We start from the raw sequence: 27,910 nt of genomic DNA, 5'->3' as shown, positions 1-27,910 counted from the left end.
GAGCAAATTCAAACCTCTCTAACTTCAGGTTTTCTTAGAATAAGAATGGATGCTAATGGTACCTTTTAATCTAAAGCCTTCATTTTAACTATCCCCTGCTAAGGGTCAAATGGGATGCTTCTCTAATTGACAGGAAATTGTACAACATGATACAAATAATATATGCCAGTCTTTTCAACTTAACGGGCAGGGTCTGACTCACTAAGTCTGGGGTAGGGTCTGAGACACTGCATCTCTAACCACATCCAACAATGTGTCTGAGCCACATTCTATGTGGCCAGGGTATAGGGTAGTCCCTCTTCTATACCTTTTCCAATGTTGTTTTTCCACTTGAAATGACCTTCCTAATTTCAAACCCTCTAAACCCAAGGTTCAAAGTTCATCTCAATCTCAACTGTCTTTCTGAAGTCTCCAATAACCCCTCTAGACTGCAGTCTCCTTTCTTAATTTCTGAAGCATCAGTGGGTTGGATTACTTAATAGGCAAATATTGTTTTCTGTCATTATTTGTGTAGATAGAGTCAAATTCTAATTTTCTAATGACTTTTCATGTCCCTTAGGAAAAAAACCTTAACATTCTTCTTTATCCACTCCAAACACCCAACACACCAATCATATATAACAGCCTATCATATGTATTTTTTAAACCAACCCCTCATAGAATGCTGGAATAAAAATCGTGCATTGAAAACCAGTAGTTCTTGAACCTAGTTTTTGTTCCCACCACTAACTAAGACTGGACAAATTATTTTATAGACATTTGTTTATCTCAAGTAAAATGGGAATATCACCACCTGACCACCTCTCTTTTGTTGTTGTTATTATTGAATTCAGGGGCATTGAATTCAGGGGCGCTTAACCACTGAGCCATATCCCCAGACTTTTTTTTTTTTTGTATTTTATTTAGAGACAGGGTCTCACTGAGTTGCTTAGGGATGTGCTAAGTTGCTGAGGCTGGCTTTGAACTCGCAATCCTCCAGCCTCAGCCTCCCGAGTCACTGGGATTTACAGGTGTGCAGTACCACACCTGGCCCTCCTTCTGTTATTTAATTTTAATTGAAATCTTTTGATTTTTAGCAAGCACCAACACTTTGGAACACATTGTATTATGCACCTCAGACGATAACCAACAAGGATTGGAAGCAGTCCCTTCCTTCGAGGCACACACATTCAAGTGAAGACAGCAAATACATCCAAAGTTGTAAACGCAGGGCAGATTGTGATGGGAGCCCAGTGAGCCACCGTAGAAACAAAGTTCAAGAGAGCACAGAAAAAAGGAGATGTGAATTCTACCCACGAGAAGGAGAGGAAAGTTGTGAATGTAGCACTTGAGTAAGGTAGTGAAGACTGCTAGGGAATTAATTAAAACAGAACTCAGAGGAAGGAATTCTTCAACAAGAGCAACTACCTAATCAGAGTCAGGAGAGTAAAGAACACATATTTAGGGTTTTATGTCACATGACAGGGCCAGCTCAGCTTTTTCCAAAATTCAGCTATTCAAGTATCTTTACAAGAGACTGAGATGTCCATCTTCTGGGTGATATTATTCACTAGTCGTCTTTTTGTTTGCTCTGCAGTGCTGAGGCCTGAACCTAGCACCTCACAATGCTAGGCAAGCCCTCTGCCACTGAGCGATGTCCCCAGCCCACTAGTCTTCTTGAAAATCATTCAGAGTTTTTAACTTAAGTAAATTAACATAAAAATAAGATTTGATGTCAATACAGATATCACTTGTCAGATGGAACTATCAACAATAAACACAAGGTTAAAAAGCCACATACTGGCTAGAATGTTTTCATCTAAGGCGGGCAAGATGGATGTGAAATTGAAGGAGCAGTTATTCTCGGTTTACATGCTCAGAAGGTCGGGACAGGTGCTTTCATGCCTCCCATACTCTGTCATTCATTGCCTGGCTCACCCAGCTGGTGTGGCATGGAAGCTGGTCCTGCAACTCCTCCCCCTTCTTCTGTATCCTCCTTTAGCCTCTCTGACTCCTGGGCCAGGTATGTCTAAAAGGCATTCACTCCATCCAGGTTGGAGACAGTGAGAATGGCACCAATGCCAGTCAATTCGGATGGACTCCAGATCATATCTTCCCTCCCAGGAGCCTGCCCTGCAGGCGTCCTGCTCCGATATCCCATGCTGAGACCACAGCCTTAAAGGAGCTGCTCAACCAGCTGCCACGAGAGCATGAGGTCAAACTTCCATAATATATCACTCATCAGTATATACAAAAACTCTCGCTCTCTCTCCCTCTGTCTCTCTTACACACACACACACCCCTCCATTCTAGGGTTCTGCTCCTTGACTCTCTGGTTGAGCTATGAATCCTACAACCCTAAACATATATGGTAAAATATTTGCATTGACTAAATCTGGAAGTAGATGCATGTGTGTATGTGTGTGTGTGTGTGTGTGTGTGTGTGTGACATTAATCTCTGTATTTTTCCATTTGAAATGTTTCCTGGTTTAAAAATGAATAACAACTAGGATGAAACAGAATGATGGTATTAGGTCATGTTTTCTGCCAAAGTCTGAACCTCCCTTAATTCTTCCATTCTAGCTTATTCCCTTTGTTAAAATAGAAATATCTGCGAATGTTTTGAGAAGTGCTAGTGCCAAATGAGATTTTCCCCTTCAATACGGGACTGAAGAAGTGGAAAAGAAATAAACCTTTCTCATGATAGATGAACGCTACTTAATACAATACCCATATACCTCCAACTCTACCGCACAGGCTATTCTTTAGGACATCAAGAGAATGCAGCTAGAGATGGGATTAGAAATAGCAGAGGGAGTAACCTGGAATCAAGAACAAAGGTGAGACGGTATCACTGCAAAGAGGGCAGAAATACGTCTTCCTCTTGGACGCTGACTTTGACAGGGAAGGAACTTCTCTGTGGAGATACATGCTAGGTGAGGATAAAAATAAATTCTGAAGCAAAGAATTTGGAGAGTTTATACCAAATGACCTCTATGTTTATTCATGATGTGGGAACAATGCTCATCGGGGGAATGAGAGGACTGGAAATTTGGACTTACAAACAGTAGTAATCTATCCACAGGCAAGAAGTGAATCCAGAACAAAAGAATGGCCCAACACCATGGGCCGCGTGGGATTCTGAAATGAGAAAAAGAGGGACAACCTCCAAAGAATAATAATATACTGTATATAGCCTTTAAAAAAATACAAGGGTGTTCATCCATGAGCTCAGCAAGGCATGTGAAATGTGGCTGAGACACAAAATTGCATGTAAATACACATTTCGGCAAAAAAGAGACAAGTGTGCATATTTACATGATAGAAAGTCTGGAAAGCTATACACCAAAAAGGTGAACATGTTTTACCTCCAGGTGGTACAAAATTCTGGTGATCCTTTTCTCTTTTCTTTTCTGTTTTCCATTAAGTCTACAATTCCATATACTGCTTGTGAAGTACTGTAGGATTCCCAAGAATGCAGGCACTTGTTTGTTTGAGTGTTAGGGCAAAGAAGTCAGAGGGGACGCTGCCAACCTATATATGTCTTTGGATTTGATGACCTCTTTCTTCTAAGGCAGCCTCTAACTACCATGAGGAACCAAGCTCGAGGCCAATTAGTTACAGGGTACCAAACAACTTTAAGAAATCTTAAACCCACAAAACAAACTAAACTTTCACGGCCCAGCCATTTCCAAGAGTACAGTCGATGGAGGGGTCATTTGCCCAAGGTCACCAGCCCCCTTGCAGCACAGTGGCACAAGCATGCAAGTCCAGTGTTCTTTTTGCCCTATTCACATGGCTGTTTTCATATTTTTAAGTCTTCTTTCGTGCTAACTTGGAAGGTAATAACTTCTTTTTCTAGGTTCGTGTCAGAGAGCTATGGGGGGGCCTTGCCGGGCATGCGACTGGGGGTCTGGGTGCTTCAAAAGAATAAGACTATCTGATTTTCAAAGCATGGCCCCACGTTTTGAGATATTCTGAACCCAAGGAGCCCTCTACATCTACTGGAGGCCTCCTGCATCTCCATAGCCTCCCTGGGAGGAAATGTCTGACAGATGTGCAGCTTCATCTGCTTTACACCAGGGGGCAGTGCCTACCTAAAGACAACTTTTCCTAGGAGTCTCAGGGGGGCAGCGTGACCCCACCCACCTGAACTGGTGGAAGGAACACCAGGCAAACATTCTCCAACTCATCATAAACTCTCAAGGGATCCAAGCTCCGGGTCACTGTCTGAGGATCAAAAGAAAACTGTGAGGGTAGGAGCAGCATAAAACTTGCTCAACCTAGCAGGGAACCCTGGTAGGTTCCAACATGCACTGGAGTCACCACGAATAAGCTCTTACTAATGCCACAGGTTCCCACCATGGCTGAACCCTGGTGGTGCCGAAGGCTGGTCTCAATGACTGTCATAAATAAGATCTTCACTTGTTTATGGCATGAACTCCCTCGCTGGGGTACGGCACTGAATTTAGAAGAACTAGTTACCATCTCAGTCATATCTCATAAAAAATGTGGTCTACCTAGGAATGTCCTGTGAGGGAAGGACACAATGACAAAGGAAGGGAAGGTGAGTTGTGATAGTGTTCAACACAAAGTTTAACAAAGCACCTTGCACAAAACTCACTCCATCCTACCCTCCTGTGTTAAATGACAACTCACTATAGAAAAAGACTTAAGGGATATCAACACAAAAGAATAAACACTATACTCACCCAGAAAACTGGAGCATTCTCTCCCACTTCTATATAATTTCTTTTCTTTACATAGCAAATTGAACAAAACAAGACTCACAAACCCACCATGACAACAACAACAAAAAAGGCTAAAACTTCATCATATATCCTTCAGATTTTTTTAAGAAATGCAATATTACAAATCCAGATGAAGTCTTCTTTTATACCCCACCCAAATTCCACCCCTTCTTTTCCTTCCCAAGAGGCAACCAATCCCATGACTTAGTCTAAATGGTTTCTATACATTCATAAGCCATATATGGTATGGTTTCATGTGCTTTAAATTTTATGTTAAGAATATTTGATATATTAATAACATTAAAATTTATATTGTATTTATCTCTACCTCTTTTTTTTTTTTTGCACTTAACATTGTTTTAGAGGTCCATCTGTAGAGTTACATAAAGATCTAGTTATTTCATTTTAGTTGTTGTGGTCTAACAAATTTATACCACACCTTAACATCTCTTTGAAAGTATTTCTTGGGTTTTGTTATTAAAAAACAATGTCCACCAATGGGTGAGTGGATAAACAACTGTGGTACACGTAGATATAAGAATATTATTTGACCATAAAAAGGAATGAAATACTGATACATGCTGTAATGTGAATGAACCTGGCAGAAGAAGCCAGGTTAAAAAAGGTCATACACTGGATGATTCCATTAATATTAAATAGGCGACATAGATAAATCCATAGAGACAAAAAAGCAGATTCGTGGTTGCAAGGGGCTGGGGGAGGAGAAATAGGAACTAACAGTCCGATGAGTTCAGGAGTCTCTTTTAGAGTGGTCACATGTTGTGTTAAGTAGAGGTGATAGTTTTACAACACAGTGAAAGCACTAAATGTCTCTGGATTGTTGACTTTAAAATGGTCAATTTTTCTTAAATGGTTCATTTTAAGTTATATGAATTTCACCTCAATTGAAAAAAAAAAAATCCTGGGCAGGGGGTGTCGCTCAGTGGTAATATGTGAAGCCTTGGGTTCAATCCCCATCATGGCAAAAAATAAAAATAAAAACAATGCAGTAATAAACTCTTATATGCATGTTCAAGACACACTACTGGCATGCCCCTGGTGCGAACACCGGGTTTTAATTTTACTAGATGGTGCCATATTGTTCTCTAAACTAGGTAGTTCCTATTTCTGCTCATTTTCATCACACGGATGGACTTTTTAGTGTTTGCTAATATAATAAGTATGAAATGGTATGTCCCAGTCATTCAATACACCCATCCTGGATGACCACTGAAGGTAAACATCTTTTCGTGTGTTGACCAGGATAGGTTCCTCTCCTGAAAAATACCGATTCACTCATTTCACTTCCTAAAATGCCATAAAAGTATATTTATTGCATAGCACCATTAATGCCTTGGTAGTCCTAGGATTTGAAAAATAAGGTTGAGAGTTTTAAGGGTTTACATAAAAAATCAATGCATTCATGCCCATCAGAATACCGTATCTCAAGACGAGGTTCACAGCCCAGCATCACAATTTGGCTGTTGAAACTAATGCATGTTACAGAGTACATGTTCCTGTTTGTTAATGGACAGTTCCAATTTTGTGCAAATTATACTACAACCTAAGATTCATGATCCTAAGGAAAATGAAGGGGCTGGAGTCTCTGGCTTAGAACAAAGAAGCAGGATCCATTTTTGTTTTATGTGTAAGAGAAGGAAAAAAAACAAGAATTTTACTGCCTCCTGCCTCCTCCAGACAGCGTGGCAAATGCGCACACACAAACGCAAATACTGCACAGCGATGATGGCAACAGCTCTGACACACCTTGGAAAAGAGAACAGCATAAACTAAACAGAATTATTCATATTTGAATACCAAAAATAACTCTTCCCCTAGGGAAGGCAAGTATATTTTGATAGTAGGAATTTTTCTGTTAAAATTGTAAATCTTATTGCTTATTCATAAGTCAACTACTTTTATATAAGACAATCTTTTTCATATTTTTTCATGTACTTTCAAACCAGGTACGTGTGTCATGAAGGCATCTGCATCTAATCGTGCCAAAGAGAAACTGACAAAACCTTCATCTATTCTTTATGTGTCTGAGAGCTGACCACTACAGAGATTCAAAATTGTGTTTGCAAGGAGGGTGAAGGGAAGTCTCTTAGCAAAGGCAACTGGAGAGTGTGGCTGCTTTTGATAATATACACAATGCGATTGGTAATTCAAAAAAGCCGTTAACCTAGGACCTTCAGAGTTGCTGTGGTATGTGGTTTTGTTCTCTTAGTCTGAACTTGGATGTATTTGAAGCAAAGGGAGTTAAAAAAAAAAAACATTTTAAAAATAAAAACAATGCTTCCCAAGGATGAAAACGTAAAAGGGCCATAAAGTGTCCATCTCTGTCCCTCTAGTGTTGTGCGTCCTGGCTGTGGTTAGTCATTATCAAATCGCAGATGTGAAAAGGCTGAAGTGATGGTCCCCTGCTCTATCAGAGCTGCTGTGCAGCAGATCTGCACCTTCCCTGCTCCATGGTAAGAAAAGTCCTTTGGTGTTAAAAACAGACAAACATCAATTTCCTTCCATTTAAGGCAATCCTGTGAAAAGGGTTTCTTACTTTTCCTCTGTTGGGGAACATTTCCCCATCCTCCACCAGAAAGATGAATTCATCCATGATACAACTGTGTCATAGGTCCCAGTACTCCCACTTTACAGGCCAACTCCTCTATCCCCAAAAATCTCCAGCCACAGTCTCAGTAGAGAGGTGTTCGGGGAAATCCCTTCTCATATCCAGGACTGTTTTCGGTGGACCTATGGCCACTTGGATCATGCATGTCAACGAGGAAGTTAAGTCCTCACAATCATGTGGGGACTGTGAAGGATTCACTCCTGCCTGAACTCCTCCAGTGGCACAGGTGTCCCTCCCAGGTGCCCGCCCAGCCCACACCTACAAGATAAACAGTCACTTATTGCCAACAACACTCCAGGACCTGATCCCTGTGTGGCAAACACTGATCATATGTCAGCCAAGGGTTAGTGAACCATCATGGCCACGGGCTTGGAACTTTTTGGTAGCAAACTTCAACAAAGTAGGTCAACCATAAATAAAAGTAAATAAGAGAAACTCAACAAGTCCTGACCCAGAACCCTGGCCTTTTCAGTACAATACCACTCAAGACAAGCTTATTCTAAGTCGGTGGATACCTGGCTAGCTTGGTAAGAAGAAGATAACACAGGAAAGTGGAAGGTAGGGATAGGGAGGTGGGATTGCTCAGAGAAGGAATATGTTCCCGGAAATCTTGGTTAGAACAAGAATATTCTCAAAAAAAAAAAAAAAATTGTAAACTAAGATCAAATATCATGGTTGTGATTTTATTTTCTCTGTATTAAATACTTTCATGATTCAGCATAAATATATTTCCTCCACAGAAAAAGTGTATTAAAACCTAAAACAAGTTTAAAAGAACTTCTGAATGCCATATATTTGTGAGCTGAAAACTTGTTCTACTACAAGAAAGAACTGTCTCCACCACTCAGTCCATCATTGGAACCATTTTTTCCCCCTGCTGGTGATGAAATCAACTGAACTTTTGAACATTTTAATCGAAAAAGAGAATGAAAAGTCAACTTTTACCTCCTTCCATGTTCCTGTTGCGCCACTGCCTTAGGTGAGTTTTAAGCAACTTGTGGACCAGAGGTTATACCCATGATCAGCCTGTACTTCCTGCAGAATAACTACCAACACGTGTTAACTAGTTGCTTTTTAACTGTCAGCCTGCCATACCCCACCACCACTGGAAAGCCAACCTCCTGCAGGCAGGGACCTTGATTTGTTCAGCAATGTGTTCCTGTGCTCAGAACCTGCAAGGCACACAGTTCAATGTTCTGACTGCAAGAATGAGTAAGTAAGTGGCTGGCTCTAGTAGGTACTAATAAAGGAATCTGAATGAAATGCCTTTCTGACATCAAATGGGCCCTTTAAGTTGGCGAGAGAGGAGTAAACGCCTGCCTGGAAGCTAATGTGTAGTGATCTTTTAAGCATATGGAACCCACATTTTTAAGCTGGGATGTGCAAGCCCGTTCTGAGAATTCTATACAATAAAGAAGGGATTCCATCTGGTAGCCACATATTGCAGATGGCAGTATTTGGCTTATAAAATTCTCAACCCAAGGCTGGCCTTAGGGCTGAATGATCCAGCAGAACTTAGAAAAAAACCCTATGCATTCAAGCCCCTGGAATAGGAAGCCCCCTGAAACCCAGAAAAGGCTGGTAAGTAGATGCCCGGAGCTGAAGGAGGCCACCCTAGATCCCGCCTTTAGTGTGTCATCAGAGCCTTCTCTGTGTCCTAGATGCCAAGGTGACAGCGCCACAGGTTACAGTAACATTTCCCTTTCATTTTTGCAGCCTGTTTCAGGTAAGGGTATTTGGCTTCCCTTACTAACCAGCGCCGGGGGCTTCAAGTGCCTCCCCTAAGCCCTCCAGCCACCGCCCCAGGTGGGAGCCGGAGTCGAGCCCGAGAGGCTCTGCGGCCCGCAGGCGACCGTGGCGTCGCAGGACCCAGGCCACCGCGCCCTGCCCCGCCCCAGCGCGCGCTCCACCCCGGCGGGGAGCCGAACGCGGGCCTGGGCCGGGCGGGGCCGGGAACAGACGCGGGGCCCGGGCCTCCGGGCAGGCCTCGAGGAGAGGCGTGGGGGCTGCGGACTCACCTGCAGCAGCACGGCCAGCAGGAAGCACAAGTACATCTGGTAGATGCCCATCTCCCCCACCGCCTGGAACGCCTCCTCCACCTCCATGGCCGGGCGCCCAGGAGCCGGCGCCGCGCGAGCCCAGGGAGCCGCGGAGGCAGCGGGGAGCGGCGCGCGGAGGCCGGTTTCGGGCGCCAAGGGGCGCGCCAGGGGCTGGGACCCCGCCGCGCGCTGGAGATGCGGGGCTGGCTGGTGGCCCTCCCCGCGGGCCTCCGGGCTTCCTGTCAGAAATAATTTTTTGAGAGCGACTGCTGCGTGCGTCGGCTCCAGCGAGAGGAAAGAGGAAGTGGGTGCGGCGGGAGGCGCCCTTTGGGATGGAGAAACACCGGGAGGGGCGGCATCGTGTGCGCTCCGCCGCCGGGTTCTCTGGCCGCCACGGTCGGGGGCCTGGACTAACCAGCGGAGCGCGGGGGTGGGAGGGCGCGGGGCCGGGTGGAATTCCCTCCCTACTCTGTGCTGGCCTTGGGTGAAGTGCCCAGATACACTCGCTTATATAAGTATGCAGCAGGCGCAAAGTCAACACGGAGAGCTAAGAATAGTCTGTAGGGCAGTGAGGGTCACCCAGGTATTTAAAGGTTGCATGCGGGGCTGGAGAGGTAGGGAAAGACGTGGCAGGGCAGGGCCGAGGGGCACTGATGGCCCATCTTAGTCCCCTTATGCCCCCCTCTCAAGCCAAAGTGTTCTTTTTAACAACTGCATAGTATTCTGTTGTCCCTACAATGACCCTGATACAGTATTGAATACAAGTGGTGACCTGGGACTGTCCTTGTCTTGCCAGCATCTTTGTTATGCTTCAGAAATTATCCATTAACTATTATGTCTATTGTAGTTTATGGGTTGCTGCCCTTTGCTGCTCTCTTTGAACCATATAGCTTGTTCTGGGAGCAGGGATGCTCTTTAGTGGGGGCTGGGAGAGGAAAAGGGAAATACCACTTTTACTTATTTATTTCTACAAATGCTTGTTTAGTTTTTCTGTTGCTTTTGAAATAGGCTTGTTCACAGTTTTCTCTTAGGGTTTGTAAGAATCATGCTCTCTTTGTATTTATGTCCCGTTTTTCATTCTTAATATTGTTCTTTTTTTTTTTTTTTTTTTTTTTTTTGAGAGAGAGAGAGAGAGAAAATTTTTTTTAGTATTTATTTTTTAGTTTTCGGCGGACACAACATCTTTGTTGGTATGTGGTGCTAAGGATCCAACCCGGGCCCCACGCATGCCAGGCGATCGCGCTACCGCTTGAGCCACATCCCCAGCCCCTAATATTGTTCATTTTTATTGTCGCTTTCTTATTAGTCTTGTCTAGAGGTTTGTCTACTTTGTAATTCTTTTAAACAACCAACTTTTGTGTTGTTTCTCTTTCTATAAAGAAATATATGAATATAATTCTAACAGGATTCCATCAATTCTTTTCATTGCCTTTTGATACTCTGTAATTCTTACGCTAGCTAAGTGATTTGAAAGCTTATTTACTTTCTATTCTTTTTTTTAAGAATAATTCCATTGAAAGATACACGCTTCCAAGAACTACTTGTCTCACTAGTTTTGTTAGTGATACTTTTGTTTAAATAGTTTTAATCTTTTATGACTGTAATTTGTTGGTTAATACCAATAAACTGCCAGGCACAGGTGCCCATAATCCCAGCTGCCCAGGAGGCTGAGGCGGGAGAATCACCAGTTCAGAGCCAGCCCCAGCTCTTTAGTGAGGTCCTAAGCAACCTAGCCAGACCCAGTCCCAGAATAAAATATTGAAAGGGATGGGGATGTGGCTCAGTGGTTAAACACCCTGAGTTCAATTTCCAGTACCAAAAAATTAATTAATTAACTATGGTTAGTGCGTTTTAAAAATAGTTTCCAGTTAAAGGTCATTACTATTTTTTTTAGCTTTTTGATTGGTGTTTATCCATTTAAATGTTTTATGGACAAAGCTAATATTAAATACTGGAAATTGTTCTCATAAGAAAGCTAAAACAATAATATGTAGTCATTTTTAAATGTATTATATGTCTTGAAAATAATATATGGTTTCCATGTCTTCGGTGCAGAATTTTATATAATCTAATAGACAAGGCTTGCTAATTTTATTAAAGTTGTCTGTATTATTACTGAATTGTAAGATAGATATATCAGCGTTTAATAAACATCAAAACCTTCCAAAATTATCACTCTGAGTCTTTATCTTTTTTTCTTTATAAGCTCATAAAAGTACTAACTGAATCATTCTTTTTATCATGATGAAAAGCTCTTTTCTCTTTTAATGCTTTTTTGCCTTCATTTTTATCTTGTCTGATATTAACTTTGCTGCGTCCTCTTGTTTTTGTTGTTATTCATGTTTTCCTTGTCACCTTTGATTCTTGTTTCATCATTCTACATTCATCCTTTTGGTTTTATTCTGCTTTAGGCATCTTTATGGAAAGAGGTCTTCTTCTTCCCATCCAGTTTGCTAGTCTCCATCTTTTAATAAGAGAGTTAAATTCATTTATATTTATTGTGAGTGATATAATTGAAATGATTTTCATCCTCTCGTTTTGTGTTTTCTGTTTGCCACCTTCTTTCTTTTAACTTTCTGTCCATCTGTTGGGTTGTTAGAACTATTTTTATACTGCCTTCTCTTTTACTATTTTGGGGAGCTCTATTATTATTATTATTATTATTATTCCTACATTTTAAAAAAATAGAGAGAGAAAAGAGAGAGAATTTTTTAATATTTATTTTTCAGTTTTCAGTGGACACAACATCTTTATTTTTTATTTTATATGGTGCTGAGGATCGAACCCAGCGCCCTGCGCATGCCAGGCAAGCGTTTTACCACTTGAGCCACATCCCCAGCCCCTATTCGTACATTTTTGATGTCCACATAACCATACACCTTTCCACAAGGCTGATTGTTATTTAATATCTCTCTCTTATTACAGGTGCATGCCTGTAATCCCAGAGGTTCTAGAGGCTAAGGCAGGAGGATCACCAGGCCCTAAGCAATTTAGCAAGACCCTGTCTCAAAATAAAAAATAAAAGACAGGGGACGTGGCTCAGTGGTTAAGTGACCTGGGTCCACTTAACCACTAAAAGAAAAACTGAGAAAAACTAAGAAAGACATAAAAGTGTTTTGTTTTGGAAAACTCTGTTAGTTAAGAAGCGACTATAATGATGCTGAAAGTACCTACATGGAAGATCTATAGGAAGTTGTTTGATTAGGAAGAAAACTTCCATTACTTCCATTGTTAAGAAAGATTATTCTTAACTTAGAAATAATAGGAAAGCAAGAAGGGTGCAGAAACGGAAGGGACAGGCCAACTTGCAGACTGTTTTTTTATATTCAATGGGAAAGATAATCTATCATTTCATTGTCCTGTGGGCATTAACTTATTGAGTATGTAATCTAGCAATCCTAACATTCTTTTTTTTTCCCCTGTAAATAACCATTTTCTGAAATGCTCTTAGAATCAGCTTTACTCTATTAGTTCCCTCATCAATTATTGAACTGAATAAAATCCTTTATGTGAGTTCATTATGCTTTGGAAAAAGAGTCATGTCTTTTTAACTTTAAAATGTTTTCCCCCTTACATCATGAGGTGTTCATCAAGTGAAAAAATCAGTTTTTAAAATTAATATTTTACATGACACATAGTTAATAATTTGTTTAATTTGAAGTTAGATTCTTTCATTACTCCCTAAAATTTTGTGTATATTTTAAGAGAACTAAAAAATCAATTTTTATTCACTCATACTCAGACATACATACCAGATGCATATGGTGAGGACAGAAAGTACAATCTGGGGAGTATCTGAAATGGGGCCACAGGGTTGATAGAGGACAGATATGCAGTGCTAAGAAGCTGGACACTGTCCTATAGCCAATGGGGAATCACCGAGGTATTGTTCTATGTTGGAGTGACGTGATTTAAATAAGACAAGTTGACAGCAGTGGAAATGGAAAATGCATCTAACACCTGTTGAGAGACCATTATAATGGCCTCGGCAAGACCCAATGAGAATTTAAGCCAGAAGAATGACTATAGGAATGGAGAAGTCAAGTCATACTTAAAAAGTAAAATCTGCAAAAGTTGCTAGTGATTGCATTTTCCAACTAGAGATTAGGAAGAAATCAGCAAGGACTCCCATTTTCAGTCATGGTTGCCAAACGGAAACAGTAGAGGTATTATTAATTGAGATAAGTAACACAACAGTGGAGTAGGTTTGTGGTGGAAGGTGGAGGGGCCTTTGACAGGAATGGTGGGGCCAACAGGCATTGCTCTTTTAAATCGCGATTGCCCCTTTAAGATCCTGCCCTTCCCCCTTAACCCACTCAGGCCCCTGCTGGATTTCCATGCCCTAATTTACAGTCTGCAGCAGAGCATCTGAGCATGCGCTGGAGGAAGAACCAGACTAATTAAAGCTCTCCTGAGGTTCAAGGTACTGCATCTGTGTCTCTTAGCAGAGTTCCATTTTGAGAGCATGTTTTCCCCCATCTGACCATTTTTTCTCATTTTTCTTCTTTTTCAGTCTTTTTCTACTGTGATTTTTTAGTCTCTACATCTTTCTTTTATAACTCAGGAGTAATGCACATCTTTTTTTTAATAATAAAAAATTAAAACAATGTTTAGAATACAGCATCACCTAAACACCCTTTGGTTCATAAAAGGAAAAAAAAAATTAACTATACTTGCTAAATTACATAAAGCTTGGAAGCAAATATAATCAATTGTTATCTTTTTTTTTTTTTTTAAACTACAAACCCTGTGCACCTACTACCCACTGTCATGTCTTTTGCTTCAATGGTAATTGAGTGACCCAGATGGCTACTGAAATTTGATGTGTTAGATAAATGGACTTTATATATAGGAACAATTCTTTCAAATCCTTGAAAATGAATGCTTTCTCCCAGCCTAAATGTACCCAGAGGTACTGCATTTTTTAAAAATTCCAAAAAAAAAAAAAAAAAAAAACACAAAAAAAAACATGTTTCTTCTGTGTAAACCTTCATCATGCTGAGAGTGCATTTATTGATAGTTTGTCACAGCAGCAAACCATAATAAGGAGAGCCAAAGTAGGAATACCCATGTCCACACTAAATTGATACAAACTCAGCAATGGGATGGGAATGAACAGATCACAGGAGAGCTGGAAGTATTTCCGGGGAGCTGTCTGGGAGAAAGGAGAAAGAAGACAAAGGGAAGAAAAACAAAAAGAAAATGGAATTAGCAGGGAGATGGAGGTTTCCCTGTCTTTTGGCCTCTCAAAGCTACAACTTTCATTCAGAAAACATCGTTAAGTGGTGAAAAGCACATATTAAAATAGACCCAAATGGAGAAATTGGCCATTTTCATGTCTCTAAGCTTAGCAAAAAAACAAATGGGTGTAAGTAAGTAGAGCTGGGTCTAAAATTCAGGAAATTAGCCATTAATTGTGCTTGAATTGAGCAGAGTGTTTTGCTCGATGAAGAGCCCAGTTTTACATGTTGTCCAAGAGGCGCTGAGCTTAGATAATAGGGCATTCATTTAATTCAACAAATACATTCCTGAGTGCCCATTTTTAATAAAAATGTCAGTGGTGTTATTGTTCTTTTTTGTTATTATCGCTTCTGCTCCTCTTTCTTACATGGGATAGTTCTAGAACCAGAAGAAAAGGACTGAAATGATGAGTTTGCTGTACTCCTGGGGTTAATAAATCGAGGCTCTGATTCAGTACGATGGATGAAAATTTGCCCTGTACAGTTTCCTAGGATTATATACGGATGCTCCCTGGAACAGCCTGAACCACTTTAGTTGGTGGAGTATCACAGAACAATGATAATAACCTACATCTCAAGAGGCTCAACCCCACTGGGTTTTGCAAATTAAGAACAGCAACTCATATTGCTTTCAGAAAATAGGAAGCCAATGTGGATTTCAGAGAATTGCATTTGATGCCCTTGGTCAATTCAGGCTCAGAAAGGACAGAGTCATGACAACTAAAGCATTCTGAAAACCGTAATGAAGCACTCATTCCACAAATGATTGCTGTCCTGGACCTTGTTTGGGGCTAAGAATACACACGGTGCTAAACCAGAAAAAGTGGCAATAGCATTCCTGTGTAGGACTTTTCCTTCTTGGCAACACTTCAGGGAGGGATGGGAAATAGCAAGGAGGAAGAGGGAGCTGTAGGTGGTGGGAATTGCACACTTTCTCAGTTATCTGATCATAAAATCAACCCCAAATCATGGTGAACAAAGTGCTGAGATTATTAAGGAGGATGGTGCCCATTAAGTCTTCCTCAGTCTAATGACTCTTCTCTGCATTGTAATCTGCCTTAGCTAAAAAGAATGCTGCCGAATCTTCTCTCCCTATGGTGAATGGCACTTAGTAGAAAGTTGCATTCATGCACAAACTCACAAAGAGCATTTGCATGATTTTCAGAACCAAATTAATCCCTAATTTACTGGCATACACACATTTGAGCCAAAAGATCATATTGCATTTTACAAAATATAATTTCATCGTCTTTATCAGTCTTCATTTGCATAAGCAGAGTGTCTTATTCTCAGCCAAACAGAACAAATCAAATCCTCCTGTAACTCATCTGTTCCAACACGAGACTGAATATACTCAGCATCACTTTCCATTCCTACAGATTATCTATCTCGGTCAAGACTCTTCACCCTCTTTTAGTCCTGAGACCTTTTGCAAATCTAATAAAAGTTATGGGTAGTTTTCAAAAAAACGGGAGTGCAGGGTGCTCTCTTATACACACCAATACAATTTGAATATATTGTTTTTTTAAAAAAATCACCAAGTCCAACCTCTACATTGTAAAAATGATAAACTGAGGCTTAGAAAGATTAAATGATATTCATAAGATGGTTAAAGGACATACATTGGCAGAGTAGTACACGAAACCAACTTCACCAAAGTTTGTGCTTCCCCCAGTCCCGGCTCCCAAAGACCACCCTGGGTAGTTTTCCATCCATGAAACACTTTTTCTTTTCTGGAAATATTTATATGTAACAACATTATCTTTGTAACACAGCTGTACTCTGATTCCCTTGTAAACATTCCCAGATCCACAGTGATTCTAGAATTGGGATGTAAGCTGAATGAGGCCTTCCCTCCCTCCCCCAGCCACATATGCCCAGCTCAGCAGCAGGCCTACAGTCACAAAGGCGTGCAGGTAGAGTTCTCATCTGTTCTGCGTGAAACCAGAGAATGGAATCGCTTTGAGCTTTCCTTGGTGAGTCATTCCCGACTCAATGGCCATTCTGCTTTTGACCTGAAAAACGAGGCCACAAAGATGAGGCACCATCAGGCCTGTTTCTCATTGGTCTATGGATGTCTGGCATATGGCTAATTACAATGTGCCCCTCCTTAAGTGCCCTAACAATCCACCAAAGGCTGTTTTGTCCCTTTGGTTCACCGTTGCTAGCACTTTTTACAGACAAAGCACTGAGCAGTTCCTCTGGAGGTACTTTTTAATTTCAGACAGATGATGGTAGGTGATGGACTCTCTGCCTGGGTTGTTAATGCTCTGTTCTCAGCCTGACCTGTTGAATGGCTATGTTCCTAACAATGTAGCATTTGCCATTTATGACGTCTGGGTGACCAACTTTCCTTTTCCTTGCCACCTTCCTCTCCTGATGGAGACAGAGTCCATCGAGGATGAAATGAAAAACCAAGGAAGGTGAAGGAAAAATGAGATGAAATTTTAGGAACAAAATATCTATGTCATAAAATAATTTAATAGGAGTGATAATAAAGATTCAGAGTGAGTCATTTTGGTTTTGTGGTTTTATTTTTATCATTGCTCTCTTCAAGCTACGTGTTTAAGAGCCCTCCCTGCCCCCCCCCATAGATGTGCTCAGTGGCGAGGAGATGGGTGTCTCTTAGAGCAACATATAATGGAAAGATATTGCCTCAATGTTTGTTTTTAACTTGTTATGTATTAAAATGCAAGCAGATAATTAAACATCACTTAAGCAAAGAGGACTTTTCTGCTTAATGAAGTGGCTTGCATGAGGAGATGTTCTGGCAGAAATGGTACATCTGACATTGGGTAGAGAAGGGCAGGATAAAGTTAGTCTCAAGGCTCTCTGCTGGCCCTGCCAACAGGTGACCAGCTGGCACCAGATATGAGCATGGCAGCTTGATGTGCTCAACTAAGACCCATGTTTCTATTTTCCTGCATCCAGGGAGAAACTAAAATCATGATCTCTATTTCCCTTACTGGAACGGGGCACTGAATAAATAAATGAGTTTTCATTTAAGATTGTAAATAGAAATATGTCCAATAGTTTGGAATTCTGAAGTTTAAGCTTATTACAGGCTGAGTATCCCTCATTCTAAATACTTGGGACCAGAGTGTTTCAAATTTCTATTTTTTCAGATTCTGGAGTATTTGAATGTAGGGAATGGGATGTCTGGGATATGGGATCAAAGACTAAACAGGAAATTCATTGATGTTTCATCCACCTTATACACATAGCCTATAGATGATTTTATAAAATATTTTTGGAGTGCCTGTATTTTGACTGCAACCTATCAAATGAGATTAGGTGTGGAAATTTTCACCTGTGGTATAATGTTGGCACTCAAAAAGTTTTGGAATGTGGAAGAGTTCAGATTTTTAGTTTTTGGAATAGGATGCTACCTGTAGTAGGATTTGGATGTTACCCGTAGTAACATTTTAGGAAATTAAGTGATTTATGGATTAAAGTAATATGGACCAGCTGAGTTCTCTACCATGTGAACAGAACAGCTGATAATATGGGAGATTTTCAAATTAACATTTAGCTTTAAGATCAATATTAATGCAATGCATATCTTTAGAGATGGTCTGTATTCCCAGATGGAGGGGGTGGGTAGGTGAGAAAATTTGATTTTTCTGCATTAACCCTTATTTGCTTGATTTGACCCATGGCCAACACAGTTTTGATAAAGACAAATATTTCAAATGATCTCTTGAACTTTAATGGTTTCCTTTTAACTAATATTTCTCTTTTCATTGTAAGGGTACCTTTAAAAGTGTCTTTAAAGCTCCCAAAGAGTAGCTTTAAAGAGAGGAAAAAATAATATGAGCAGCAGTCTTGGGAACCTGTACCAGTAAGGATGGTACAGTTAGACCTTGGGTTCAGATGGACCAGTCAGGCAGGTGGACCGGAAACACCAAACTGTCTTGGAGGACCCCTGACCTGGTACATCCCTATAGCCCTGTCCAGCTGCTCTGTGCAGGAGACTGGGATGTCTTACAGTTTCTATGAACAATTCAGGGCAGAAGCACATCTAGAATTCAAACACAGCCATACCCACTCCTCCACCTGTCAAGGTCACTTCAAATTTTCTTTAGGGTTATGTAGCAGGTTCCCCAAGATAAGTTTAAAATACTCCCATATATTGAAACAAAAATACTGTTACATGACACAAAATAACGTACAGAAAAGAGGCTATAGAGCTGGCATTTACAGGGAGGGGGGACTTACTGAAAAAAGAACTTGAACATGATTCTTTACACTTTCTTTTTGTATTTACCACATCTTATTAGATTGATGTTTTCCTTGAAATACATGGACATGTTTATAGTATCTGATTTGAAGTCCTTTTCTGCTCGTGGGCTAAATCTGTCAACTCTTCATTTCTGGGTGTGTTTCTATTGACTTATTTTTATCCTGGTTATGGTCTCAATTTTCTGCTTCTTCTCATATGGAGTAATATTTTATTGGATGCTAGAAACTGTAAAGTCTTTTTTTTTTCCTTTATTGAGCATTTGATTTTGTCTTGTTTGTTAAAAAGTGATAGCTTTTGTCCTTGAAGGCAGTTCATTTACTTGGGCATCAGTTTGAGCCTTTGGAAGCTTGTTTTGAAGCTTTCCTGAAGTTTCGAGTGAGGGTCACTAGTCTGCTCCTCCTACCCAGGCCTGCCTCTCTGAGACTGATCGTGACTCTACCAGGTGTCCTCTGTAGACTCTTTACACCATCTTGGCTTTTGCCTCTTCCATATCCTGGAACTGCTTTCTCAGCCCACCAGTGACTTTTAAATCCACAGGGCATTTCTTGAGTTCTGTATTACTTGGCCTCTTGGTGGTGGCATTTACCATTGTCAACGCTCTCACCCTCTTGAACTTCTCTTCTTGGATGACTTGTGTTTCCTGAGATGCTTCTAGTTTTCCTTTTACCTTCATGGCTAGTAAGTAGGTCCTCCTTCTTCCACTCAGCCTTTGATCCCTTGCTGTCCCACGGCTCCCACTACCACCTATTTTACACTGACAAACCAACAAAAAAATTGTGTGTGTGTATGTGTATTGCCTGTCCCAAAGTTCTCCCAATATTCATCGTCTACTAATTACCAACTACTTCCTCAATATCTTTTCTTGGATATTTCAAACACATATAATAATTCATACGTAATCCTGATGAATCCAGGCCATTGGCATAGATCTGCTCTTTTTCCAAGGGTTCTGTCTCATTAAAAGGCAGTGTCCAGTTCCTCATGCAAAACAATCCAGGAACCATTCCTGAAGCCTCACTCCTGACATGAATTCCAGTTTGAGTTATTATATAGAATCATGTTTTCCTCCAAAATATCACTTGAATCTGTCCACAAGATCCAACAGGAAAATCTTGATCCTGCACACTGAGCCCTGTTCTTTAGGAGATAAACTCTGGCATTTGATGTAAGAGAGAGCCTCAAGGTGTTGTTCATAGTCAGATTGTTTTGGAAGAAGCAGAACATTTTCTATGTTGCTTGGAGAACCCTTCAGACACGGGAGGAGTCTGTGGCCTGTAGAGGTGTCAAGATGGTGCTACAGAAACCTGGGTGAGCCTTTGCCTACAGGGGTGACACGCTAAGAATGTGTCAGGGGATCCACACGGGTACAAAAATGAGGAGACAGGAGTGTCCATCCACACCCACTTTGTACAAGATCTCAGCATACTTCCCACCCAAATTTATATTCAAAACCAAGAAAGAAGTGGAGAGATCTCAAACTGACCAAAATCAAGATTGTAACTTCCAGAAGAATGGTTGCTTGAAAGTGAAATTAACTTCAATTACATCTTTTCAAAATTTATATTTCTTGCAAAGGAATAAAAATCGTATTCAGTTTATGAACAATACCATGTATAAAGACCTCATATTTAACCCAAATTGTGAGCAAGCCCAGATGCAAAGATTAAGTAGGTCCTATAATTAGAAATCTCCATTGATACCATCCCCTCCCAAGCCAATATCATCTCTTCCTTAAATGCCAGTGAACACTCCTAAATGATCTCTCAGGTGACTCCTGGTTACCTTCAGTCTCAGTTGCCACTCCAAAATATAAAGGATCTTCTTGAAATGCAAGCCTTATCCTACCATGCCTCTCCATGCAAACTATTAACAGCTTCTCTTTGTTCTTAGAGACCAAGTTCACTTACTAGGGCCTTCAAAACCCTGTACTCTTCCCAGTGGTTTGGGAGGCTCAGGCATGAGGATCTCAAATTCAAAGCCAGCCTCAGCAACTCAGTGAGGCCCTAAGCAACTCAGAGAGACCCTGTCTCTAAATAAAATATAAAAAGGCCTGGCGATGTGGCTCAGAGGTTAAACACCCAGGTACAATTCCTGCTACAAAAACAAACAAACAAACAAAAACAAAACAACAACAACAACAAAAAAAAAAACCTGCACTTTTCAACCAGCTTCCCCCCTCCAGATCTCTATCCTCTATTCCTACTTTGACTCTCTCTGTCCCAGGTGCAGTATTCTGACATTTCTCTCACCTCCTCTAGTGTACCCACTCTCTCTGAATACCCCTTTTCAGGCCTGCTGTGCCTGTATATCAACCTGTTGACTAACTTGACCAACTTCTACTCATCATTCAGTCCCCACTTAAGTGCCATTTCTTCCCTGAAGCCTTCATCCTTTGCCTAGGTCAGACAGCCAGCCAGGGATACACCCTCATGTGGTCCCTGTCATTTTACCTCATAGCACTTTGCTATATCTGTGCTCCAGTGGCTCACCCATTCTCAACACCCAGGACACACACAACACCTCAGACAGAGCTGTCTGGCAAGAAGACGGCATGACAGAGATATTGCATGAATGAAAGGAGTTCAGAAAACTGATTCCCATGAAAACTTGAGCTGACCAAGTTTAAAGTGCTTCCTAGAAAGTGGAGCAGATTCAGGTAAAGTTTCCGTAGTTGAAGCTTCAATGTGAGTCAAACTTCAGCTGTAAGCAGACTGCCCTTCATTTCTCCTAGACCCCAAACTTTGTTTTTATAAGGAAAAAGGGTATTTTGAGCCAACGAAACAACTTCAGCTTTGTTTGGTCAGGTGCCTCCTTTGAAAAGTGTCTCCAGTGAAGCTAAACTTAGAGATGTCACAAAATAAAATTTCCAGAGACTGCTGTTTGGCAAAGTGCTGAGCAACACCTTTCAGTGTGTTTTTGGTCTTTCCAGATTTACTTCCACTTATCTAGATGAAATAGAAATTCACTACAGGGAATATTATGTTTTTCTGCTTCAACTCCACAGATTGAGGTTTGAAAATCAATTTAGTGGTATTTTCCCTTTTAAAATGTTATACATTAACCCTGAGAGCCTTCTAAACTATGTAACCCCAGGGGAAAGTCAAGATACTCTTAAAGAATAGTAAGGACCCCTCCCTGACATTACACAAGCTTCTGGCCTAAGTTTTGGAACAAAGTTGCCTCTATACATCAATGATTCCTCAGACTCTACTGGGAGAAATAGTCCTGAACTGGGATTCTGAAAACATGGCTCTCAGCTAGTCGGGAGACTTTGGGCAGTCTACACAGATTCTTGGAACCTCAGGGTCCTCATTAGTAAAATGATAAAGTTAGATAATGGTTTTCTAATATTAAGCAATGAACCCATTTTCCTAACAAAAGTTTACAGAGAATTTTGATACATTTGACCAGAACCAGGTGGAGCTACTCTGATACCAGTAAGAACAAGGAATTATGGGGGTAAATACAAACAGGAGCAGAATGGACCAGAGTCCCACTGTTTCTGCCTTCCTTCTGCATCTGAAGCACAGTTTGCAAACCTGAATAGATGGCCGGCACTATAGCTTTCATACACATTCTAATCTGTCACTCTCCATTGTACTCAGTGAGTCAATGCTCCCAAATAATTTGACTTGTAGACTAAGAACAAAGTACAGGAGAGATCATTCCCAGGGAGATTTGATGCCAGCTGAGGACTGACATAGGTTCTTAAGCTTGTATCCTTTCACACTCTGCTACCCTGCCCCATAGCATATCATAACCATAACGTTTTTTTAGCTGGGCATGGTGGTGCACGTCTGTAATCCCAGCAACTCAGGAGGCTGAGGCAGGAAGATTGTGAATTCAAAGCCAGACTAAGCAATTTAGCAAGGCCCTAAGCAACTTGGTGAGACCCTGTTTTTTTTTTTGTTGTTGTTGTTGTTGTTGCTTGCTTGTTTTTTTAAAGGTCTGGGAATGTGGCTCAGTGATTAAGCACCCCTGGTATTAAAAAAAAAAAAAAGAAAGAAAGAAAAAAGAAAACATAATTTTCTTTTGTCATTTTAGAGATAATTTTTTTCAGGTCACAAATATTTGTGAAAGTTCTTTAAAAACTTATAGACTGTAAATACTATGTCTTTAGAGGCCGAGAGAAGATGTCTCAATATACTGCCTCCCCAGACCTAACCCTATTGATTTCACTGATGAATCATTACAGAGGGGGACTGGCTAATGTAAACAATTCTCCATTTCCTTCCTGCAATTCTTCCTTAACCCCAAGTCATTCACGTCTTGCTGCTAGAATATAAAAAGAGCTAGTCAAGGATATTAAAATCATGAGTGAATGAATCGATGGGATATGAGCTATGCAAATTCTGCAGTAGAACCAAAGCTCAGTAAACCTTAGATCATCTGGTTTCCACCTGGGTGTTTCAGGATATGTAGTTTGACATAGTGAGTAATGGCTGAGGTTGATACCACTGAGAGGAATTAAAGAGTCTGGCAACACTGAGTGTTGACAAAGATGTGGGAAAGCAAAAACTTCCAGGATACGTATGAGTTTGTGAGCAGGTGGACAGCCTTTCCATGAAACAAGAAATTGCATATGCCTCTGGTCAACTTTTTCAGGGTCGGAAGAGAAACATGGCCCAGCATAGATTAGGCACTCAATAAATGCATATTAAACAGAAGTGTAAAGGTGTTCCTTGTAGCATTGTTGTGGTGAGTCGAAATGAGACACATGATCCTTCATCATTAGGGGCACAGAAAGGAAGATGAGCGCAGGGATACATTCAGTGACAACTAACATTGGTCAAATGATCGCAGTGTGCCAGGCAGACTGTCCAGAGTATATTAATATAATTACTCTCATAACAATGCTCTGAGGTATTTATTTTACACAGAAGAGATTGACAGATTAAACTGGATATCGTGCAAACAGAAAAAGCCGGAGCTAAGCTTGTTCTGGCTCCAACAGCCAACCACTGAGCTACCTATGATGAGGGGCTGCTGCCTTCTGTCCTGTGGATCTCTACAGGACACCTGTCCTGTGTTCGTTGACCATTCCCACCTTCTCCGGTAGTCCTTTCTGTTACATCAGATCTTGTCCTCTTCAAAGGGAATCAGTGTCAACTTGTCCTGCAGTAGATTAGGAGCAGACTTCAACTAGGTTCCAAGTGAAAACCCCCTGTATGGTTATGGCAAAGTTTCCCCCCACACCCTTCAAATCACTGAAGGTCCAGTGGTGAGGAGCTGGTTTTCTCTCTTTCCTTGACTTTTTGAGATTAATTTTCAAATAACCTGGAACAATATAATCCCTCCTCAAAGTCTATTTTCTCTGGGTGCAGGTATATTCTTAGAGACCTACAGTCTTCAGACCACTTGAATGTCAATCACTGGGCTGTGATGTAGCAAGTTCCCTAAAGGTGACTTAGATCTGAAGGGCTATTTTTCTCTACTCTAAAAGACTCCTAACCACTAAACCAAAAACTTTGGTTTTGCCTTGCTTTTATAAAAATTTTTATTTTCTCCTTCTTAAGTATTTGTTGTCTCTTGTAGCATTCTTGAAATGCTGGCATGTTGCAGATGGGAAATCAGATGACCCAGCTTGGTAGAATTGTGCCTGAAGTCATTAGATCCTGAGCCAAATACTGAAAGGCTCTGTGTAGGAGTCTGATGGGAACCATCTCCAAATTCAAATTCCAACTTGTGTCGAGTCATATTAGGTGCACACACTGGGGCCCCCATGGTGCTGTGTTATCTTACTTTAACCTCAGGGTCTCCCAGAGAGACAGATACAAGTATCCACATTTTGCAGACTCAGAAGACCCAAGGTGAAAGAATCAGAAGTTGCAGAAGTGGGATTCAGTCTGCTCTTTTGCCACAACTCCTGCAAAATCTTTTCGTCCTTCCTTTGTTTTTGCTGATGTTCAGGCTCAAAATTACCAGTTAATTAAAACTCTACTGAAATGGTACACTCTGTGTTTAATTTCATTTTTTCAAAAAGCAAGTCACCTATAAATTGGAACACTTTCTTACTTTAGAATATTCAGCAGAGTAGTAAAGAATAATTAGAAAATTGGAGTTTCCTGCAAGGAAAAAAAAAATCCCTATTACAAGAAGCATAGTTCAGCTCTCTTCAGCTCTGTTTGGACCAGTCTGGCTGTTCTTTTTGTAAAGGACTCTGCTTTCCCTGGAGTAAGTTTATGTACAGATATAGCAAACAACCCATTATGGGGCGTGAAGCGCTAGGCACTATTCTATACCCTTTACAAGTACTACTTCACTCAGTGAATTCATTCACTTGGTCTTCCAGGCAGAAGCTGATAATATTACCCACATTTTACAGATAAGAAAACAGGTTTAGAGAGACCAATCTATTTGTCAGTCACACAGGCAACATTTGAACCTGAGAAGTTTGTCTCTAGGGTCCAGGAGCTAAAGTATTGCACCCAGTTCTCTTTTACTAACCCACATTTGCTGTGCCAGAAAAGGTAAAAATAATAGATGAGAGCAGGGGATAGCAAGGAGCCCAGGAGAACTTTTTCTGCAGGTGTGAGGACAGGTTTGGAAAGCCGAACAGCCTGAGATAAACTTGTCCTCAGAGCCTCCAGCAACTTGTCACTTGTATCAGGGTCATTGTCACAGAGCAAAAAGTAGATTGGCCTTTCCTTTCCATGTCAGTTTGCTAGCTGGCACCATGTTGATATGACAGAGATTCTCTTGAAGAGTCTTTTATTGGAAAAAAACCTATAGGAGCATCACTGCCCACTCTGCTTTCCTGTCAAACCCACTGCCTGGCATTTTACAGATAGGATCCAGGTATGTATATGCCTGAAAAACTTAGACTTTTTAAAAATTTTTTTTTAATTTTTATTTTTTAGTTTTAGGTGGACACAATATCTTTATTTTATTTTTACATGGTGCTGAGAATTGAACCCAGTGCCTCACGCATGCTAGGTGAGCATACTACCACTTGAGCCACATCCCCAGCCCAAACTTAGACTTTAAGTAGGGTAGATTTTGAATAAGAATATACATACACACACATAAACTAATTTTTATAGAAACACTGAGATATACATTCACATGCATATATATGTATATATGCACATATATATACATGTATATCAAGTAGGTATACATATACATATATATCTGTTTTTTAGTAAGAAACTGTACTAATGTTTTGGTTGGTAGTCATGAAAAAATAAAAAGAATTGCATTTTACTTCTGCTTTTGGGATTTATAGAATGAATTATACTCTCAATTCAGCCTGTATCCACAGAGGGGAGCAGAGAGGTTATAAAAGCCTGGTTGCTCCCATGAAATAATCAAGTTCTACTCTTCAGTGTCTGGATTTTATGTTTGCAGACTGTCTAGGCTCCTCATTTTCTATTCCACTTTTCTCTTAGTTGCAGCCTTTGGATTAGTTAGGTCACAGGGAAAAAAAAAAAACCTAAAAAGAGGAAAGACAAATTGATTTGCAAGTTTTCTTTCTAAAGATTGATGAAAAAGAGTTTCCAGCAGCATGGTGTGGTTGTAAGAGACAGATCCACCAAAGTTTCCTGAGAAATTCAAAAATCCAGGGAGCTCCAAGGCTAGGTCTCTCTCTTAGCATTTCTACTTCCCTCCTCTCCTGATCCTTCTTCCCCGCCCCCTGCTCCACCAATGGGCTTCTCCGTTGTCCTCATGGGATTTTTGAGTCAGTTTGACAGAGCATCCTGTGCCCTCAGCTTTACTGAAAACTTCCTCCATTTCCCAGTTTCCCACTTATAATTAGGTTAAGAACTATCTGAGCAGTCCATCTTGCCAAGACAGGCTGTACAAGCCACAGGACAGTCTATAATCGATGGCCTTCAGGCAAGTTGTCTGGCATTCACCAATTATGGCAATTAGTATAAAACTGAAATAAAACTGAAATAAACTGAAATATTTTGCTGAAAATTAAAATAAACTAAATAGAAATGTGGTAAAGGTGGTCTAGAAATATACCCTAGAAAGGGTATGTTTGCTCTCTGGCCATCTTTTGAAACCCATCGAAAACACCAAAAAGAAGAAGAACAACAACAAATAGAATCAATTAAACAGTCATATTATCAGTCAGATACCTTAGCTACAAACAACAGAAATCAAATCTTGCTGCTAGTTGCAGGGGGTGGGGTAGAATATTCCAAAGAGATACTGAGTCAATGAGAAGGCGGAAGAACCAGGGTCAGGAATGACCAGGAACAAATAGAAGGAAGTGAGATTCACAACCCAGATCATGCCAAATGGAAATACCAGGGAAGAAAAGTGCTGCTGCACCTTTGGAGAGAGCACATCCTGGTCAGTGACCTGTACCTGAGCTCCTCTTTTTGTCTGATCACATTGTCAGGAGAAGCCTAAACTGACCGAGTGGCAGTCGCAGCTTCCAATTCAGAGGAGCTATTGCTCTATCCCCCCAACTATTCCTCCTTGGACTCTAAAACTTCTGTATGACTGGAGCCCTGAGTGGCAGGGAACACAATTTTCCACGTGGGAGTGAGTCATAACTCCAGCTTCCAGCCTTCTGAGTCCCAGATGAGTGTATTCTTGTTCTGACAGAAATGATGCCACACATGGGCCACTGCTTCCGAGAATCAACTGCATTCCCCAGGACCTCACTGCAACTTCTCCGGCTTTTGATTCTCATACAGATCCATAACTGGGCCTTGGACGGGCTGTTGCCCTCCTCTGGATTTTGCAGTATATTAATGATGAGAACAGGCTCTGGAGCTGGACCAACCAGATTCAATCCTCAGTCCCCACTGACTAACCAAGTGACCAGAGGCAGTTTATTAACCATTCTCACTTCTGTCTTCTTGGAAATTTCTACAAATTATGGTAATTACCTTGGAAGATGGTTTAAGAGTCGTAACACAGAGGAGTTGCTTAGAATAGTGCTCAGCATGTGCCTGTTAGTTGTCGTTGCTATTCTATAAGGTCAGCAGCTTCTGGGTGAAGGGTAATCAGTCCTCTAACTCCCATTGCTTGACTTCTTTCAGAGAGCAGTATGTTACTTGGTCAGAGCC

General features: G+C 40.9%; 1 protein-coding gene across 3 annotated transcripts in view; it reads right to left on the bottom strand.

Moving 5' to 3' along the window:
* The window catches only part of Slc22a15 (solute carrier family 22 member 15), a 73,487-nt gene extending 63,805 nt beyond the window's left edge, over window positions 1-9,682 (bottom strand). For 2 of the 3 annotated variants that reach the window (XM_027940315.2, XM_071618222.1), the window contains exon 1: window positions 9,378-9,680. In XM_027940315.2, the coding sequence (XP_027796116.2) occupies window positions 9,378-9,464 (87 nt within the window). In that variant the 5' untranslated portion in view covers window positions 9,465-9,680. Of the gene's footprint in view, window positions 1-9,377 lie in introns of all 3 variants that reach the window. The other variant, XM_071618223.1, reaches the window with a different exon arrangement.
* Window positions 9,683-27,910: the final 18,228 nt, after the last annotated feature.

Source organism: Marmota flaviventris, chromosome 10 (assembly GCF_047511675.1).
Source record: "Marmota flaviventris isolate mMarFla1 chromosome 10, mMarFla1.hap1, whole genome shotgun sequence".
NCBI classification, from domain to species: domain Eukaryota; kingdom Metazoa; phylum Chordata; class Mammalia; order Rodentia; family Sciuridae; genus Marmota; species Marmota flaviventris.
Note: the sequence above shows the minus strand (reverse complement) of the source record. Positions and strands in the feature narration are given on the sequence as shown.